Source organism: Salmo trutta, chromosome 4 (genome assembly GCF_901001165.1).
Source record: "Salmo trutta chromosome 4, fSalTru1.1, whole genome shotgun sequence".
Classification (NCBI taxonomy): domain Eukaryota; kingdom Metazoa; phylum Chordata; class Actinopteri; order Salmoniformes; family Salmonidae; genus Salmo; species Salmo trutta.
Window position 1 is genome coordinate 4687226 of NC_042960.1, and position 14425 is coordinate 4701650.

Genomic DNA, 14425 nt, shown 5'->3' on the forward strand with positions numbered 1-14425 from the left:
CTCTATGTAAGGGAAAAGCAACAACACCCACTCAGATAGTAGAGGTAGTCTAATAAATACAGAACCATAAACATATATGGTATCCCAATCTGAGCATTTCAAAATGGCTGACACCTTCCGCAAACAGTGAGAACTCAGCTGCCATCTGTCTATGGAAGTCTATGGAAGACACACAACATTGACTAAATTAATTCATATATTTCCGCAGCACAGATACTTCAATAGATTAACTGATTGGAATTCGGAGGGGGGAAAACACAACAAACAATGTGGGAAACTTTTTTATTTGAGATTTATTATAGGAACAAGGATCATTGTTACACACGCATTATTTACATCAAGTAAATATGAATATTTGATATAAGGTTATATGATTGATTGCATATAGATTGCCATGTGAAATCATCTTGTGGGCCTGCAAAATATAGCTTCTTCTTCCTATGAACTGCATCATGTGTGACCGTCTGATTCTAACCATCCTCTTCTGGTGACCATGAGTTAATGCTGGATGCTCCCTGAATGCAGAACGCCATCAGTTCTACACTGACGGGTTTAACCTGCAGGAAAGAGAATAGAATACAAACGGTCTCAATTAAAACCTGCATGTGTGTATAGTGGGGCTCACACTAAGTGCCCTTCAAGCCTTCTACTGTAGGGGTACTTCCATTGTGATAAGGTACTGACTGTGGCTCAATATCACTCACATTTTCATGGTGGACAGTTTCAGCATTGTCAACACTGTAATTCTCTTTGGGTCATAGACACAGTCTTCCTCTTGTTTGCTCGTCACCATGTCAACACCAGGTGGAACCCGGCAGTGTCATACCCATGCTTAGTATGCCAGTTGTATTGCATGTCGTGACCCTGTTCGTTAATGACTTTAACCTTGCCAACATCCACCTTTACTTTCAGAACCATCCTGTCTGAGTCATCGGCACCAATGGGGTATTTAATTGCTTTTCGGATGTCTCGACTGAGGTAGACACCGGCACCAAGCATACCATCTTTGGAAGGTTTGAATCCATTTCTCTGTATTTTCACAGCAATCTGTTTTGATGTTCCATGATACATCACATAGACGTGGCTGTCCTCAGGGGAGACTCCACTCTGAAGATGACGGTATCTAGATCTGTAAGACAGGGAGACAGTTTTTGCTTCAATATGATATTATATTAGCTTCTATACTTTACATAGTTTATTTAAAATAATGATTTGTTAAAGGAGACTTGATTTTTAGGCCATTGGGGAAATGTAGATTTTTTTGAATTCCTGGTCGTAGGCTCTAAAAACAAATCAGTTAGAAAGCTCTAGAATGTACAGTGGGGGAAAAAAGTATTTGATCCCCTGCTGATTTTGTACGTTTGCCCACTTACAAAGAAATGATCAGTCTATAATTTTAACAGTAGGTTTATTTGAACAGTGAGAGACAGAATAACAACAAAAAAATCCAGAAAAACGCATGTCAAAAACGTTATAAAATGATTTGCATTTTAATGAGGGAAATAAGTATTTGACCCCCTCTGCAAAACATGACTTAGTACTTGGTGGCAAAACCCTTGTTGGCAATCACAGAGGTCAGACGTTTCTTGTAGTTTGCCACCATGTTTGCACACATCTCAGGAGGGATTTTGTCCCACTCCTCTTTGCAGATCTTCTCCAAGTCATTAAGGATTCGAGGCTGACGTTGTGCAACTCGAACCTTCAGCTCCCTCCACAGATTTTCTATGGGATTAAGTTCTGGAGACTGGCTAGGCCACTCCAGGACCTTAATGTGCTTCTTCTTGAGCCACTCCTTTGTTGCCTTGGCCGTGTGTTTTAGGTCATTGTCATGCTGGAATACCCATCCACAACCCATTTTCAATGCCCTGGCTGAGGGAAGGAGGTTCTCACCCAAGATTTGACGGTACATGGCCCTGTCCATCGTCCCTTTGATGTGGTGAAGTTGTCCTGTCCCCTTAGCAGAAAAACACCCCCAAAGCATAATGTTTCCACCTCCATGTTTGACGGTGGAGATGGTGTTCTTGGGGTCATAGGCAGCATTCCTCCTCCTCCAAACACGGCGAGTTGAGTTGATGTCAAAGAGCTCCATTTTGGTCTCATCTGACCACAACACTTTCACCCAGTTGTCCTCTGAGTCATTCAGATGTTCATTGGTAAACTTCAGACGGGCCTGTATATGTATTCTTGAGCAGGGGGACCTTGCGGGCGCTGCAGGATTTCAGTCCTTCATGGCGTAGTGTGTTACCAATTGTTTCCTTGGTGACTATGGTCCCAGCTGCCTTGAGATCATTGACAAGATCCTCCCGTGTAGTTCTGGGCTGACTCCTCACCGTTCTCATGAAACTCCACGGGGTGAGATCTTGCATGGAGCCCCAGGCCGAGGGATATTGACAGTTCTTTTGTGTTTCTTCCATTTGCGAATAATCGCACCAAATGTTGTCACCTTCTCACCAAGCTGCTTGGCGATGGTCTTGTAGCCCATTCCAGCCTTGTGTAGGTCTACAATCTTGTCCCTGACATCCTTGGAGAGCTCTTTGGTCTTGGCTATGGTGGAGAGTTTGGAATCTGATTGATTGCTTCTGTGAACAGGTGTCTTTTTTACAGGTAACAAGCTGCGGTTAGGAGCACTCCCTTTAAGAGTGTGCTCCTAATCTCAGCTCGTTACCTGTATAAAAGACACCTGGGACCCAGAAATCTTTCTGATTGAGAGGGGGTCAAATACTTATTTCCCTCCTTAAAACGCAACTCAATTTATAACATTTCTGACATGCGTTTTTCTGGATATTTGTGTTGTTATTCTGTCTCTCACTGTTCAAATAAACCTACCATTAAAATTATAGACTGATCCTTTCTTTGTCAGTGGGCAAACATACAAAATCAGCAGGGGATCAAATACTTTTCCCCCCACTGTATCTATTGCATCATCACAGGTAAAACCAATCAGAGGGTTTGCACTACAACAGTCTCTTTCATACTTACATGGTCTTTTTGTTTACTTTCATGACCTCCATGACTTTGATTCTCTTTGGGTCGTAGACACAGTTCTCCTGTCGGTTGCTTTCTACCATATTGACCCCTGGGGGAACCCAGGCGGTGTCATATCCATGCTCGGTATGCCAGGTCTTCCGCATGGGGTGACTCTGCTGGTCTATGATCTTAACCTTCCCAACATCCACTCTGACTTTTAGTACTCTTCTCTTAGAGTTGGAAACACCAGGAGGGTATTTACAGGCTTTTTGAATGTCCCGTGTAACATAAACATCAGCACCAAGCATGCTGCTATCTGCTCTTGATGGTGTGAAGCCATTCTTCTTAATCATCTCTGCAGCCTCTATTGAGGTGCCATGGAACATCACATATGTTCTTTGATCCTCAGGATGTTCACCAGTGTCGAGAAAGTTGTCTAAGTATGGAGAGTTTGGTTTCATTTTCCTCAGGCAAGCCCTAGTCAACATGATGATTCTGGCTGTGAGAACCTGTGGCAAAATATGCTTTTATGAATAGACACATTTCTGTAATCCTGTAGTAACGATTTAGATCTCCTACAGGGCCTTCAGAAAGTATTCATACCTCTTGACTTATTACACATTTGTTGTGTTACAGCCTGAATTCAAAATGAATTCAATCTTTTTTTTCCCTCACCCATCTACACACACAATACGCCATAATGACGAAGTGAAAACATGTTTTTAGACATTTTAGCAAACTTATTGAAAATATTTAAAATATCCAATTTACATAAGTATTCGCACCCCTTTGCCTTGACATTCCAAATAGATTTTTATTTTTATTTAATTGATTTTGAATTCAGTCTGAAACACAACAAAATGTGGAATAAATCAAGAGGTATGAATACTTTCTGAAGGCACTGTACATGTGGAAGTAACCTGAAGTGTAATAAAAGGGGACTCCGCCTGCACATTGTAATACTTGGCAATTAAATATGAATTACAAAGGGCAACATGTCAACCACAAATAGACTTTATCCAGGCTACTAATTCAGAAAAGTCACATGCTATTGCCAACTACTGTGTTGCCTTAGTATATTTCTTTGGCTCACATGAATAATACGTCAATAGTGCACAATATACTTGGTATGTTACAAGCACTTGTTTGTAATGTTATAAATACATTATAATTCAGATCATCTCTGTTGTATCATTCACTTTTATAGAAAATACTATATATTGGATTATATCCTCTGGCTTGTGATTTAAATTTTGCAATGCGATGTTAACATTCGTGAAGGAGCTAATAAGCAACTTTCTAAAAAGTCAAATTAGAATTTGGTCATCCTTACCTGCTACTGTGGAATCAGATTCAACCAACCTGTCAGACTAATTCAGGATTATATGACAGAGTTTAGTTCTCGTTTCTCCTCTGTTTCCTCTCCCTTGCTCTCTCCCCTCTTTCTCTCAAATTCTAATTCGAGAGAGAGAGCAAAGTCCATCTAAATTCATGACCAGGATATCTATTTGCTAGTGAAAAGCAACCACGCCAACTCAGATGAGAAGGAAGCCTAATCTAATGGGTACATAAACATGTATGATACATCTTATTATTGCAAGACCTCTGGAGCATTTTGAAATTGCAATGCTGACACCTTTGACCAGTAAATTGATGTCCGTAGTGTTTATACATCAGTCTAAGATCAGTTGTTGAGTCAATCTGAACAGTGAGTAGTACACAGCTGCCATTTGCGACTAAATCGAAGATACTATTAGTCTATAGAAGACACCTATTGACTAATATTATACATTTTGTCCAGTAGGTACATTATTTTAAGGAGCATTATATATTTAAATGCAGTATTGTACAGGTAAGTGCCAAAATAAAGGAAACCCCAACATAAAGTGTCTTAAGGCGGTGGGCCGCCACGATCCAGAACAGCTTCAATGCATCTTGGCATAGATTCTACAAGTGTCTGGAACTCTACTGGAGGGATGCGACACCATTCTTCCATGAAGAATTCCATAATTTGGTGTTTTGTTGATGGTGGAGGAAAACGCTCTCTCAGGCGTTGCTCCAGAATCTCCCATAAGTGTTCGATTGGGTTGAGATCTGGTGGCTGAGACGGCCAGGGCATATGGTTTACATCGTTTTCATGCTCATCAAACCATTACGTCACCACTCGTGCCCTGTGGATGGGGGCATTATCATCCTATGGGGGCATCGCCATGGTAGCCAAAATAATGGCCTGCCCAGCATTTTTATACTGTACATGACCCTAAGCATGATGGGATGTTAAGTGATTAATTACCTCAGGGACCACACCTGTGTGGAAGCACCTAGATATACTTTGTACCCCTCATTTACTCAACTGTTTCCATTATTTTGGCAGCTACCTGTATTTTGCACTTCAACAGGATTATTCATAGTTACAAGTTCTCTTCGGTTCCCTTCATGATTATTGTTGGGTCATAAACACAGTCTTCCTCTTGGTTGCTCGTCACCATGCCAACACCAGGTGGAACCCAGGCAGTGTCATACTCAGGGTGCCAGTCCTCCTCTTGGTTGCTCGTCACCATGCCAACACCAGGTGGAACCCAGGCAGTGTCATACTCAGGGTGCCAGGTCTTCCTCTTGGTTGCTCGTCACCATGCCAACACCAGGTGGAACCCAGGCAGTATCATACTCAGGGTGCCAGGTCTTCCTCTTGGTTGCTCGTCACCATGCCAACACCAGGTGGAACCCAGGCAGTATCATACTCAGGGTGCCAGTCCTCCTCTTGGGGTGGTACTGCATCCACTCTGACTCTAATGGGCGACGTCAAAATGTTTCAACTTCATTATCTCCAGCACTACCCCAACATCAACAACATATGAGAAAATGGCGTGTTTCTATGATTTGTAGTAAAAAGATGACGTCATCGGTGTGCATTGTGGGATTTTAACAAATGATGAGTAGACGTTGCCTAATAATTGTCTACTGATTGGTTGATGATGTCATTGGAAACATCTTATTTTTTGTACTGCAAAACATAGAAATGCGCAGTTTTCACACACTGTATGTTGATGTTGAGGAGGTGCTGGAGATGATGAATATGAAGTTGAAACACTTTTAAATGTCCCTTAAGCTACTCTTGTCTTAGTGTCTGGAACACCAAGAGGGTTTTCTACTGGATTTTCGTTGCCAGAAGTGGATGGTTCAACAGTCCAGCATGATGCAGCAACAGTAAGGAGGAGCTAAATAGGCTCACAATAGGCTGAGGATTTGATATGGGATTAATGTGTAATCAATCATATATTTTAGAAATATAATCAATCATATTTACTTGATAATGAATGTGTATCAATGATCATACGTTGTTTAAAGAAGAGTTTTCTTCCTATAATAAATCTTAACTAAACTGTAGAAGTTCCCGAGACTGTTTGAGTGTTTTACCTCCACAAAATCCAATCAGGTTTCATTAATCTACAGCATCTGTGGTGCAGAAATATATTGATAATATTGGTCAATGTTGTGTCTTCCTGTTAGTCGCAGACAGCAGTTGTGTGATCACTGTTTAGATTGACAACACATTACTGATTCTGAACCTAGTCTGATATACAAGGCAAAGGGTGGCTACTTTGAAGAATCTCAAATATAACATATATTTTGATTTGTTTAACACTTCTTTGGTTACTACATGATTCCATGTGTTATTTAATAGTTTTGATGTCTTCGCTACTTTTTTACAATGTAGAAAATAGTAAAAAAAAAAAAGAAAAACCCTTGAATGAGTAGGTGTGTCCAAACTTTTGACTGGTACTGTATAAAGACTAAAAACGTCAATGTATTTGTCAAAGGTGTCCGCATTGCAATTTTGAAACGCTCCAGAGGTCTTAATACGGCATGACGTCTCACATATGTTTATGATCATGTACCCATTAGACTAGATTCTAACGTGAGTGGGCGTGGTTTTTACTTACAAAGAAACAGAAAACCAAACGTTTTTCTCAAGAACCAGGAAATGAAATTTGAGTGGAAGGAAACCCTCACATACGGTCTAATCCTGCATTCGTCTGTTAGTATAGCGGGTGAGAATAATGGTATTTGAAACACTAGACAAGCTAGCTGTCTTATTATTGAACACTTGATATAAATCAAATACTGTTTTGTTCACCAGTCTTTACTTGAGAATGTTATAATGCTATTCTAATACTATTGTAACATTGATTCTGGATACGTTGAGTAGTTCTTTAAACATTACAATTTGCTTTAACGGTTTTAGCCTAAATAATTTGCAAGATGGCTAGCCCTTAAAAATAGTTTTTGGGATTACAGCTCATTTGTGAGAGGTGTATTCAGTTGCAGTTTGATTACTATGGCTTTGAAGGGGTACACCAAGCAGAAAAACAAAACAAATTCACCATACTACTTAGAGAACATTCTTGAGACCAATGAGCATCCAGAGGATCACAGAGAATATGTGATGTTCCACGGCACCACAAAAGAGGCTACAGAGTTGATAAAGAAGAATGGTTTCACACCATCAAGAGAAGAACTTGGGCCTGGTGTGTATGTCAGTCGAGACATCGGGAAAGCAATTAAATACCCCCTTGGTGTTTCCAACAATAAGAGAAGAGTACTAAAAGTCAGAGTGGATGTAGGGAAGGTTAAAATCATCGATCAACAGAACCACCCCATGCAGGAGACCTGGCATACCGAGCATGGATATGACACCGCCTGGGTTCCCCCAGGGGTCAGTATGGTGCTGAGCAACCAACAGGGGAACTGTGTCTACGACCCAAAGAGAATCAAAGTCATGCAGGTCATGAAAGTGAAAGAAAACAACATGTAAGTATAAAATAAACTGTTGTAAAGCACTGCTAACTTTCTCTTGGTTTTACCTGTCATGAACAATTGAACTTCACAGCAGTCAATTGTGTTTTGAGCTTTCCAATGGCATTGTTTTATAGTCTATTTGTGGAGGGCTTACAAATTCGTTTGAGATATTTTGCCTCAAATTGAAAATACTGCAACTGTAGAAGGTTGTACTTTTATCACATTTCTGCAAAAACTGTCTCCCTGTCTTACAGATCTAGACACCGTCATCTTCAGAATGGAGTCACCCCTGAGGACAGCCACGTCTACGTGATGTATCATGGGACATCAAAACAGGCTGCAGTAGAAATACAGAGACATGGCTTCACACCATCCACAGATGGTATGCTTGGTGCAGGTGTCTATGTCAGTCGAGACATCAGAAAAGCAATTAAATACCCCATTGGTGCCGATGACTCAGACAGGATGGTTCTGAAAGTAAAGGTGGATGTTGGCAAGGTTAAGATCATTGATGTGCAGGGTCACGACAGGCAATACGACTGGCACACACATGGGTATGACACTGCCTGGGTTCCACCTGGTGTTGACATGGTGCCAAGCAACCAACAGGAGAACTGTGTCTACGACCCAAAGAGAATCAAAGTCATGGCATTGCTGAAAGTGGCCATCTTGAAAAAGTATGTAATATTGAACTTCTCTCACCAATCACTAGATGGAAGTTTTCATTTTCCTAGAAGGCTTGCACTTGAAATATGAACTCCACTACTTGCAGGTTCTAACATGTTGTATTTGTTTCTCTATCCTCAGGTTAAACCCGTCACTGGAGGTTGAGTCTTGAAGGTGTATTCAAGGAGCATTACACTTCATGTTCATCGAGATAAGAGGATGTAGCATGCTGCTATAGCTACACATTCAATATTGCATAGGAAGAAGCTATATTTTGCCAAAGGCTTACTGATTATTGGCACTATTCCTACTGTATATGCAATTAATATAACCTTTTTTAAAACGATTCAATGCTATTCACTTGACGTAAACAAGGCGTGTATCAATGATCATAATTGTTCAAAATAATTGTCTTCCTATAATAAATCTCAAATAAACCTCTAAAAGTCACCAATTGTTTGAGTGTGTTCATTTCATCTGTAGCATCTTTACTGCGGAAACATTGGCAATATTTTGCCAATGTTGTGTCTGCCATAGGTTTATAAGGTGTCTTCCAGTTTGACGCTGGTGGCAGCTGAATGCTCACTACTGTTTGCAAAAGGTGTCAGCAGCTTTCAATGTCAGGTTGGTGGCATACTACTTAACCATAAACCTATTGTATTAAAATGTTTATGTATTTATTAGACTACCTCTACTATCTGTGTGGGATGGTTGCTTTTCACTTACATAGAGGTATCATGGTTCTACATTCTGATGGACTACTATGCTCTCTAGAGACATAGAGAAATAGTTATTTGTGGCAATTGTGCCCTCTATCCATCTCTATGTCTAGTGACGAGTGGAGACCTGGAAACGAAACCTAAGCACGGTAGTGAGTCGTCACTAGTTACCTCAGCCGCAAAGTCTTCAACCTCGCCTATTTCTTATTAAAGTGTTGTTCTAAACCTAACCTTAACCCTAGCCGTAACCTCACTGTTAACCCTTGTGACTAACCCTAACCTTAAATGAAGACCAAAAAGCTCATTTTTCTTTTCATGCATTTGTGGCTGTGGTAACTAGTGGAAAGCACAGTAGCTAGATCAGTAAGAAGCACTGTTTCCTAAGCATACACAGTATAATAAACAACAGTCTTTATTAAACAGTCTTGTTATTGGTCATTTAACTTCGATATATCAAACAATCCCTGTTTACAAAGTACATTTATATGTTAAGCATGATAATGTTACAACACTTGTAATATTATTGTAACAATAGTGATTCGGCATATTGTTACTGTATAAATATCACTATTTGGTGTAACAGTTTTAGCCAAAGGACTGTTTAATATTACAAAGTGTAATTGTGCATTGTATTGACTTATAATACAGTTCACCTCAGCAGAGGTGTATTCAGTTGCAGTTTGGTTACTAGCTTATGGCTAACTCCCCACACTACATCAACTTTCTAGACAGCAACACTTCCTGAAGACCAGACAGAATATGTGATGTTCCACGGCACCACAACAGAGTTGATTAAGAACAATGGTTTCACACCAAGTGCAGACTAAAGTGTTCTTGGAACTGGTGTCTATGTTAGTTGGGACATTCTCCTGGTGTCCCCTACTGGGAGAAAAGAGTACTTCAAGTCAGAGTGGATGTGGGGAAGGTTATTATCATAAGAGGAGAAGAACCACCCCAAGCAGAAGACCTGGCACACTGTGCATGGCTATGACACTGGCTGGGTACCACCTGAGGTTGGCATGGAAGAGGAGGACTGTGTCTACGATCCAAATATAGTGAAAGGTCATGGAGATAACTGGAGAGAACTTGTAAGTATGAAAGACTGTTGAAATACATTGCAAACCATTTTTCTTGTCATTACCTGCGATGGTATGGGATGGTACGTGACAACTTCACAGTAGAGCAGTGATTCCATTTGGTGGTGAATTCTATAAAATCAGACAAACACACTCAAAAAACATGTAAATCATTTGCCTACAATTTCGAATAATGTATCCTACCTACGAATGCAATATCGTATATTTCAGCAATTGTCCTACAGATGGAAAAACAGCCATCTTAGGAGTAAAGTCGCCCCAGGAGGGATTGGCCCAGGCACATCTAGGAATCAGGACACCAACAGGCAGGTAGAAGGGGGCCAGGAGGGATTGGCCCAGGCACGTCTAGGAATCAGGACACCAACAGGCAGGTAGAAGGGGGCCAGGAGGGATTGGCCCAGGCACGTCTAGGAATCAGGACACCAACAGGCAGGTAGAAGGGGGCCAGGAGGGATTGGCCCAGGCACATCTAGGAATCAGGACACCAACAGGCAGGTAGAAGGGGGCCAGGAGGGATTGGCCCAGGCACGTCTAGGAATCAGGACACCAACAGGCAGGTAGAAGGGGGCCAGGAGGGATTGGCCCAGGCACGTCTAGGAATCAGGACACCAACAGGCAGGTAGAAGGGGGCCAGGAGGGATTGGCCCAGGCACGTCTAGGAATCAGGACACCAACAGGCAGGTAGAAGGGGGCCAGGAGGGATTGGCCCAGGCACGTCTAGGAATCAGGACACCAACAGGCAGGTAGAAGGGGGCCAGGAGGGATTGGCCCAGGCACGTCTAGGAATCAGGACACCAACAGGCAGGTAGAAGGGGGCCAGGAGGGATTGGCCCAGGCACGTCTAGGAATCAGGACACCAACAGGCAGGTAGAAGGTGGCCAGGAGGGATTGGCCCAGGCACGTCTAGGAATCAGGACACCAACAGGCAGGTAGAAGGGGGGCAGGTGGGATTGGCCCAGGCACGTCTAGGAATCAGGACACCAACAGGCAGGTAGAAGGGGGGCAGGTGGGATTGGCCCAGGCACGTCTAGGAATCAGGACACCAACAGGCAGGTAGAAGGGGGGCAGGTGGGATTGGCCCAGGCACGTCTAGGAATCAGGACACCAACAGGCAGGTAGAAGGGGGCCAGGAGGGATTGGCCCAGGCACGTCTAGGAATCAGGACACCAACAGGCAGGTAGAAGGGGGCCAGGAGGGATTGGCCCAGGCACGTCTAGGAATCAGGACACCAACAGGCAGGTAGAAGGGGGCCAGGAGGGATTGGCCCAGGCACGTCTAGGAATCAGGACACCAACAGGCAGGTAGAAGGGGGGCAGGTGGGATTGGCCCAGGCACGTCTAGGAATCAGGACACCAACAGGCAGGTAGAAGGGGGGCAGGTGGGATTGGCCCAGGCACGTCTAGGAATCAGGACACCAACAGGCAGGTAGAAGGGGGCCAGGAGGGATTGGCCCAGGCACGTCTAGGAATCAGGACACCAACAGGCAGGTAGAAGGGGGCCAGGAGGGATTGGCCCAGGCACGTCTAGGAATCAGGACACCAACAGGCAGGTAGAAGGGGGCCAGGAGGGATTGGCCCAGGCACGTCTAGGAATCAGGACACCAACAGGCAGGTAGAAGGGGGCCAGGAGGGATTGGCCCAGGCACGTCTAGGAATCAGGACACCAACAGGCAGGTAGAAGGGGGCCAGGAGGGATTGGCCCAGGCACGTCTAGGAATCAGGACACCAACAGGCAGGTAGAAGGGGGGCAGGTGGGATTGGCCCAGGCACGTCTAGGAATCAGGACACCAACAGGCAGGTAGAAGGGGGGCAGGAGGGATTGGCCCAGGCACGTCTAGGAATCAGGACACCAACAGGCAGGTAGAAGGGGGGCAGGTGGGATTGGCCCAGGCATGTCTAGGAATCAGGACACCAACAGGCAGGTAGAAGGGGGCCAGGAGGGATTGGCCCAAGCACGTCTAGGAATCAGACCAGGGTGTCCTCAGTTGCGGTCCAAGAGTCTCCATAAGGGGAGAAAGAGAAAAGATGAGGGTTAGTGAGAGCATGGCTAAAACCACAGTACACATCACAGTAGGTAATCAATTATGTTGCTGTGGACACTGGATAATCTGACACAAACACACACTCACTCACACTTGTTTGACCTCGCTGTGATACTGTAACCCTATTTATGTTACTTTTCTGAGTCAATTCAGGTAGCATTCAATGTCCTGCGTTTGTGTTAACCATGACAGCCAGCATTGTAAATAAAGAGATGTGCAGAAAGATAATCAGCCGCTGTGTCTCTTGATTCTTTCCCCTAATGTATTTTTGTGTCAGCCAGGCCCATCTTTTAAAATCAATACAATTTATATCAATCTCTAGTTGAGTCAAATAAATGGTTTTGTTCCGTTAACAAGATAATCTGGACAATTGCGGTAAACAGCGCCCCACTCAGGCAGAAAACGGAATGTTCTATTTGAGCAAAATAAGTAGTCTTGTTGTGATCACAAGACAATCCTAATCATTCAGGTAAAGAACGCCACAGTCAGGCAGAAAAATCTAACTGTTCTATCATAAAGTGAGAACAATTAGTTTTCCTGGCTGCTACTTGGAGATACTATAACAGTACATGGATAGATGACTGTCACAAACCTGTCTCCAATACGATCGCAAAATTTACACAGACCCACTGCGGAATTTGAACAATGAATCTCTGTGTGAAAAGGTGTCCCATGGTCTGTTTTGTCAAGGAGGTCAATGTATTCCAAACACTGGTGGTAACCAGATAATCCCGATGATTTAGGTAGTAAACGATGCCCCTCTTCTCGTATGTACATTGCGAACTGTCTGGACTCATTGGCATAAGATACAGACGAACACAATTTGCATTTTATCGATGGCAATTTGAATGCGAGATACCGTGACGAGATCCTGAGGCCCATTGTCGTGCCATTCATCCGCCGCCATCACCTCATGTTTCAGCATGATAATGCATGGCCCCATGTCGCAAGGATCTGTACACAATTCCTGGAAGCTGCAAATGTCCCAGTTCTTCCATGGCCTGCATACTCACCAGGCATGAATTCCCAGTCGTGAAATAAATAGATTAGGGCCGAAAGAATGTATTTAAATTGACTGATTTTCTTATATGAACTGTAACTCAGTAAAAATTTTGAAATTGTTGCATGTTGCTTTTTATATATATTTTTTCTGTATAAAAGTCAAATGATGAGGACAAGCTACAACACCAAAAGCCAACAGCTAGGCTGCTACTTAATCATCTGAATGGATTTGGACCAGGAGAAAGAGCACAGTTAAACTTATGTAGACTCAATTAGCCTAGTTAATGTTACCTAGCTGAGCTTAACTAGCTTCTCTCGGTTTGATGCAGGCAAGACAGGTACTATGTAATCAGATGAGATGATAAATAACTAGCAATAAGTTAGCAACCAAATCGACTCATGTTGGTAAACTATCTCACTCCCCCTCCATTTTCCCTTCGTCACTCACAGACGCACACCTTCCCGTCTCAGGTAAAACATTTTTAATATAAACTCAGCAAAAAAAGAAACGTCCTCTCACTGTCAACTGCATTTATTTTCTGCAAACTTAACATGTGTAAATATTTGGATGAACATAACAAGATTCAACAACTGAGACAAACTGAACAAGTTCCACAGACATGTGACTAACAAATGGAATAATGGGTCCCTGAACAAAGGGGGGTCAAAATCAAAAGTAACACTCAGTATCTGGTGTGGCCACCAGCTGCATTAAGTACTGCAGTGCATCTTCTCCTCATGGACTGCACCAGATTTTTTCTGTGAGATGTTACCCCACTCTTCCACTAAGGCACCTGCAAGTTCCCGGACATTTCTGCGGGGAATGGCCCTAGCCCTCACCCTCCGATCCAACAGGTCCCAGACATGCTCAGTGGGATTGAGATCCAGGCTCTTCACTGGTCATGGCAGAACACTGACAATCCTGTCTTGTAGGAAATCACGTACAGAACGAGCAGTATGGCTGGTGGCATTGTCATGCTGGAGGGTCATGTCAGGATGAGCCTGCAGGAAGGGTACCACATGAGGGAGGAGGGAGGAGGGAGCAGGCAGCTTTGAGACTGCCTGCAATGACAACAAGCTCAGTCCGATGATGCTGTGACACACTGCCCCAGACCATGACGGACCCTCCACCT

The 14425-nt window shown here is 43.2% G+C and overlaps 1 protein-coding gene and 1 pseudogene across 1 annotated transcript; one reads left to right on the forward strand and one right to left on the reverse strand.

Moving 5' to 3' along the window:
* Window positions 1-296: 296 nt before the first annotated feature.
* Window positions 297-4708, reverse strand: LOC115191706 (uncharacterized; annotated as a pseudogene).
* Window positions 4709-6942: 2234 nt separating this feature from the next.
* LOC115191704 (uncharacterized) lies at window positions 6943-8883 on the forward strand. The gene is made up of 3 exons (XM_029749551.1): window positions 6943-7779; window positions 8022-8444; window positions 8575-8883. The coding sequence occupies exons 1-3, from the start codon at window positions 7307-7309 to the stop codon at window positions 8603-8605; spliced, it is 927 nt and encodes a 308-aa protein (XP_029605411.1). The 5' UTR covers window positions 6943-7306; the 3' UTR covers window positions 8606-8883.
* The last annotated feature ends 5542 nt before the right edge of the window (window positions 8884-14425 follow it).